The 6,364-nt window shown below is 62.4% G+C and overlaps 1 protein-coding gene across 1 annotated transcript; it reads right to left on the reverse strand.

Annotated features, from left to right (window-relative positions):
• Nucleotides 1–738: 738 nt before the first annotated feature.
• NEUROD2 (neuronal differentiation 2) lies at nt 739–3,892 on the reverse strand. Its single transcript, XM_004454965.4, has 2 exons — nt 3,674–3,892; nt 739–2,581 (listed from the first exon to the last, which is right to left on the reverse strand). Exon 2 carries the CDS (start codon nt 2,574–2,576, stop codon nt 1,428–1,430), a length of 1,149 nt encoding a protein of 382 aa, XP_004455022.1. The 5' UTR covers nt 2,577–2,581; nt 3,674–3,892; the 3' UTR covers nt 739–1,427.
• Between the last annotated feature and the right edge of the window lie 2,472 nt (nt 3,893–6,364).

The following is a 6,364-nucleotide window of genomic DNA, read 5'->3' on the forward strand; positions in this document are numbered from 1 at the left end:
GCCCCTTTTTGGGGAAACCTCCAGAAGGAGCCCTCAGCCCTCTCCCCACCCCTCCCCACTAGCCGGTCAGAGCCGGGAGGACTCCTCAGACAATAGGCCCGTCTCCAGCCTCTGGAAGTAGCCCGGCGCCTGGAGCCCACCGAGGCACGGTCCCGGCAGGGGCAGAGGCCGGACCCCAGCTCTCTGCTCCAACCCCTTCAGCCTGGGAAGGGGCGAAGGCGCCCGCTGGGGAGGGGAGGTGGGCCAGCTGGCTTCCCCGTGCTCCGGGAGGCCCGCGCTGGGCCTGCGTGTGCGTGCAGTGTGGTGTGCGTGTGTCTCTCATGCAAACCCTCCCTCCCCAAACCGACCCCCCAACAGTTTGCCATTCCATACAAATTTGGAAACAGGTTTTTAAAAAACAGCATGACGCACAACGGGGACGGGGCGGGGGAGGGCAGTGGCACTGGGGCCCCAAATCTCCGAGTCACTGATTGTAAGAACCTGGGGAGGGGAAGGGGGCGGCGCCGGCCCCCACTTCACCAAAGTGCACAGATCCGCGCTGGGGCGGCGCGGCCCGCGGCCAGGAGGGCATCCCGGGGCCGGGCCGGGCCGCTAGGCTCAGTCAGAACCTCCTTGCATAGATATTTGTGTCTTTTTATTATTGGTAGTAGTATTTTTTGCCTTTTATTGCTTCTAAAAGTTCTTACTGCGTTTTCTCTCCGATCCGGACAATGCGTTCGGCCTCCGTCGCCTCTAAGCTTTTTTTTTTTTTTTTTTGTATGTTTGTTTGTTTATAAAAAGGAAAGGGGAAAACGGATTCTAGTTACAAATTGTCTTGGCCTCTCTCTTTCCTCTCAATCCACATCCCCTCCCGCCGAAATTAATATCGCAAAGCGCTGAGACTCGGGATTGAGGGTGGGGACGTTCCAGGCCCGGGCTCGGGCGCCCTGTCCTCTACCCTCTTCAAGAAAGAGGGGGGCCCGGCTCCTTTCTGCCTCGGCAGCTCGGTGTCTGATTTAAACATAACAATGGGGGGAAACGGCGTCCCACAGCTCAGCTGCCCCTTTACCAAGGTCTTTGGGCCTGCAGGGGGCGGGATGGGGGCGAGGGTGGGGGGTGGGAAGGAAACCTAAGCGAAGGGATTGTGAATGGGGGGGTGGGTCTCCAGGGAGCGCCCGGGAAGGGGTCCCTGGAGAAGCACTCCCTGGGAGATAGAAGGAGAGAGCCCCTTGGGGAGAATGAAGGCGAGTCCCCTGGGGGATGCAAGGCCCCTGGGACGTGCCACCCACAGGTAAGAGGACCGCGCTGCCCAGGAGAGCGGCAGGACCGGCGGCCCGCGCCCCATGCCCGACGCCGCCGGGGGAGGTGGGGGTGCCCCTAAGCTCAGGGAGCTGGGGGCAGGGGGGCGGGCAAAGGCAAAAGAAAAAAAGGGGGGCCGGCGCGAGGACTCAGTTATGGAAAAACGCATTGAGCTCCTCGTACATGGGGCCCCGGTCGTGGTGAAGGTGCATATCGTAAGACAAGAGATTCTCCGAGTGGACGCCCCCGCGCACAGCCGACGAGCCGAAGACCAGCCCGTGGCCCGTGGGCCGCGAACCGGGCAGCGCCGAGTAGTGCATAGAGTAGTGGTAGCTCTTCTCGTGGTCGGGCGACGAGTCCTGCTTGAGCGAGAAGTTGCCATTGAGACAGAGCGGGGGACTGAGCGGGCCCTCGTACTCCGAGCTGTTGTAGTCCGGGCTCGCGCCGCCGCCGCCCGCTGCCGCGTACAGCGTCTCGTAGGCGGCGCAGTAGCCGTGGGTCCGCAGGGCGTGCGCCGCGCCGCCGCCCAGGCCGCCGGCCGCCTGGCACTGGGCGCCCGCCAGGCGCGAGCACGGGTACGGGTAGGGGTGCATGGCGAACGGGCCGCCCGAGCCGTGGAAGCGGCCCGCGCCGTCAGCGCCCTGCTCCGTGAGGAAGTTGCGCGAGTTGAGCTGCAGGCAGCCGGCCACCAGGTTGGTGGTGGGCTGCGACAGACCCTTGCACAGCGTCTGCACGTAGGAGACCAGGTCGGGCCGCTTGCCGGAGCGCAGGATCTCCGAGAGCGCCCAGATGTAGTTCTTGGCCAGGCGCAGCGTCTCGATCTTGGACAGCTTCTGCGTCTTGGAGTAGCAGGGCACCACCTTGCGCAGGTTGTCCAGCGCCGCGTTCAGGTCGTGCATGCGGTTGCGCTCCCGGGCGTTCGCCTTCTGCCTCCGCAGCTTGGAGCGCTCCAGGCGCGCCTTGGTCATCTTGCGCTTCTTGGGCCCGCGCTTCTTGGGCCGCTCGCCCTCCGCCTCGTCCAGCCCTTCCTCCTCCTCCTCTTCCTCCTCCTCCTCGCCCCCCAGCTCGCCTTCCTCCTTGACCTCGGCCAGCGCGGCCTCCGCCACCTCGTCTCCACGAAGGGGGCCCGGCTTGGCGGCCCGGGCGGGCCCCGGAGCACCCGGTCCCGGCGCAGGCGGAGGCGGCGGTGGCGCCTCACCCTTGTCGCTCCTCGGCTCGTCTTCGTCGCCGTCGCCCCAGCTGGCGAACTTGGGAACGTCCGAGAGGAGGCCGGGCTCGCTGAACAGGCGGGTCAGCATGGTGCCTGCGGGCGCCCCGCGGGCGGGAAGGGGAGACAGACAGCACAGAGTGAGGGGCCCGCCGGGGTCACCACGGTCCCCCCCCCAAGCCTCCTCCACCCCCACGTCCGGTGTTCTCCACCTGCCCCGCCCAGAGCCCGCCGGCCCCGCCGCGCGCGGATGCCGGCGGGGGAGCTCGGCCCAGGCCCTCGGCACAGCGCCGGGCCCCGGCTCCGCCCCTCGCTTCACTGGGGGTCGCTCCCCGCGCCAGGTTCGGTTCAGGGTCAGGGCGGGGACAGGTGGGGGGGTTAGGGACCGGATGCCTTGGCCGGGGAGGCGGCGCGCTCGCCCTGCAAGCCTGTTCTCTCCCCGCGGAGAAGGGCGGCCGGGCGGCCGCCGTGGGGGACCGCTGCTGGCGGCGCGGCTCCCGGGCCCGGGCCCCTCGACCCGGCTGCCCCAGCCCTCCGGGGCCGCTCACCCCCACTCTCCCTAATCCAATTTGCAACTTGGCCGCGCGCCGCCCCCGGCCCGGCCCCCACCCCCGCAGCCCCAATTCCAGAGGCGGGGGGATCGCCTCCTGCAGCCGCGGCGTCCCCAGCTCCCGGAGCCGGCTCTGGGCGGCGAGGACCGAGGAACCCGGGCGTGGGAAGGAGACGGAGAGAAGGAACCCCATCCGTCTCCCCTGCGGTCAGGGAGCCCCTTCCCCCTTCCGGACTGCCCCCTCCCACACAGCTCTTCAGATCTCGTTGTGTTTCGGGTGGACAGGAAAAAAAATCCAATCGTGTTTGTTCGCTTCTCTTTTTCTGGTGGTGGGGAAAGGTCGCCGCTTCCTCCGGGAGGGCCATGGAGGGGGGTCCCCACCTCAGCCTCTTCGCCGCCCACCCCACGAACCTGCCTTTTCCCAAAGCCCTTCGCAGGCAGAAACGCCTCCCTCCGTAGCCCCCCGAGCTACAACCCCCGGGGAGAGGGAACCCGGGGTGCCTCTGATGCCACCCCCGTGAGGGGGGCATCTCCCCAGGAAGGGGGGTTTGGGGACCCTGGTGTCGGCCGAAGCAGCCGCTTCTCCCCATCCCCCCTCAACTGGCGGGTCAGATCTAGCTCCCTTTCGGACAACTTACCTCGGAGAGGAGTCAAGGGGAGAGGGGAGGGGAGGGGGGAGGGGGCAAGAGAGAGAGGGGGGAGAAGAGGAATCTTCTCGCTTATTTCATTGTTCCCCCATCTTCAGGGAGCGGGGGCAGCGGCTCCTCAAGGCGGCGGGCGCCGGCGTCTTCAGAGCGCCATGCGAACCGCGGAGCGAGTGTGGCATCTCTACCAGGCGGGGTACCAGCCTCTATGCCAGGCCATATGGCTTGGCACGTCACGGGCAGCAGCTATCACATGAGAGACGGTGATTGGCATGCGTCTGCATTGGGGGAGAGCCGGCTCCCCCGGGACCCGCCGCCATCTGTCACTCTCTACTCCAAAAAAAAAAAAAAAAAAAAAATTAAATAAATAAAGGAAATAAATAAATATCTCTGCCGCCCTCCCCTCCCCGCCCATCGCAGGGAAAGCAGGGATTGCGAGGGAGGTAGGGAGGAGTTGCCCCCCTCGGATATAGAGCTCCCACATGGGAACAATGGGGTGGCAAGGCTGGAGATTGCGTTTGTAGTGGCCCCCAATTCTATGCTCCCTCTAGGGCCCTTCTCTGTCCATTTTTTTTTCTCCCTTACAGGCCCCCAAGGTGGGTCAGGGACCAGACCCTGTGGTGTGAAGAAGGGAACTATGTGCTTGCCTGCACCCCCCCCCCAGGAGGGGCCCCTCAGCCACAAAGGGACAGCTGAGGCCCCCTCCCAGGGTGGGCGTGGGGGAGTCCCTGGCCCAGGCCCCATAGGTAGATGCTGGCACCATGCCATCCCTCCTCCCTGTCTGCCCCTCCCCCACCCACCCTCGCACACACACAACATATGTGTCTGCACGAAATTCAAACCAAGGGAAAGACAGAGAAAGGAAAAGGTTTGCCTGGATGGCTGTGCCTCTGCATGGGCGTGTGTGCGTCTGCAGGGACATGTGTGTATATCCGTGGAGTCTGCCTGATGAGAGGTTTCCTTGGTGTTTGGGGGCATATGTGTGTTGGGGCGGGAGAAGAACCCCCAGGGTGAGCCTACACACCCACCATCTGGGGGTGGGGGAGAGGGTCTCAGTCTGGATTCCTAACCTAGAAACCTCTCACCTGCCCCTTGACCATACCCTCTCCCCGACACATCAGTGACCATTCCACCAGGCGCTTTCCCTCCTGGCTCTCTCTCGGTTATCTGAGGGAGGGAAGAGAGTGTTGGACTGAGAACGGCCTAAAGTCCCTGGTGAGACTTAAGCATTTTCCTCTCCTCCCTCCTCCCCCTGCAAATACTGAAAACACTGGAGCCAACCCCAAGGAGAGGCAGGTCAGACAGGTGTCTTCATAAAGCAGGTCAGACAGGTGTCTTCATAAAGAAGGTAGGAAACTGCTGTTTCATCTCACAACTCACCTTCCCAACCTCTCACTGGGCCAGACACAGATGCAAATGGGACAAGGCTGAGGGAGGGAGACACACACGTGCACACACACACCTGTTCCTCACCCTGGGGTGTAGAAAATGGATGCAGCCCCTACTCAGACAGAGATGTGTTGCGAGCAGGTAATTCACAGCCAGGTGTGGGGACCCTTGCCCACACCCTGATTCAGGCGTTTGTGTTTCGGACCCACGTTTCCTGCCCCTCCCCACCCTCTGGCTTACATAGGGACGGTCTTGCACATACAATTTCAATGACACTTGAGGCGCACGTATTTTGAATGTCACCCATGTGCCAAGTACTCTGGTGGTACAAAGATGGGAAAGACGAGGGCTTCAGCCTCACCATGGAGAGATGCAGTTCTCTTCCTCTAGGAGTCTCCCGAGGGAGCCTTGGGCAGGAGAGACACGGATTTGATGCCGGGCAGGACTGAATAGGTACACGTAGTGTACTAATGGAGTGCGTGCAGTAGTTGGGGAGGCCTTGCAGAAGGTGGGGAGGGTCCTGCCAGGGAATCTCAGAGGCACTGGGCCAGGGGTTGAAAGGAACCTCAGAACGTACAGTCTGAGCCCCTCCTGGCACAGAGGCCCATGATAGAGGGTCCAACTTGCTCAGGAACACAGAATTGGAGAGCAGAGCAGAGGCCGGAACCCAGGCCCTTGACTCCAGCCATGTGCTCCTGCTACAACACCACGCTCTGCTTTAGTGGTCTCCAAAGATGAGAGGCTGACGTGAGTTTTCCTCCATTCACGGGTCTTCCTGGGTCTGGGGAAGCTAGAATCCCATTCATGGCAGATGTTCTGGGGAATTCTGGGCATGGCAGAGAGAGAGGGCCTCGGGAGGGCTGGCTAGGTCCCCCTCCAAGTTCTAGGGACAGCTTTGGAGGCTCGACTGTCCTTTCTGGTCCCAGGGTAGGTCCCTTCATCCTGACCCGTGGCTCATGTCCTCGAGTCTCTCAGCTCGCTGGCATTTTGGTTACCTGCACAGGCTGTACCCCTGACTCCCAGGCAACCCCACTTACCAGCTTAAAAAAACTTGGAATGCCTTGAGCAACTTCTATAACCTCTCTCAGTCTTGGTTTCCCCGTCTGTAAAATGGGGGAAATTATGCTATGCCATCGGAGGGCTGTGGGTTAGCACTAAATGAGATAATCATGTTAATGAGCTTAGCAAAGGGCCAGGAATACAGTGAGCATTCAAAAGACGCCAGCTTTTTAAATAAAAGCACTGTGCAAACTGTAACGTGCTTTACAGTATTACTTGCTTGCCCCCCTCCCATAC

This window comes from Dasypus novemcinctus, chromosome 21 (genome assembly GCF_030445035.2).
Source record: "Dasypus novemcinctus isolate mDasNov1 chromosome 21, mDasNov1.1.hap2, whole genome shotgun sequence".
Classification (NCBI taxonomy): domain Eukaryota; kingdom Metazoa; phylum Chordata; class Mammalia; order Cingulata; family Dasypodidae; genus Dasypus; species Dasypus novemcinctus.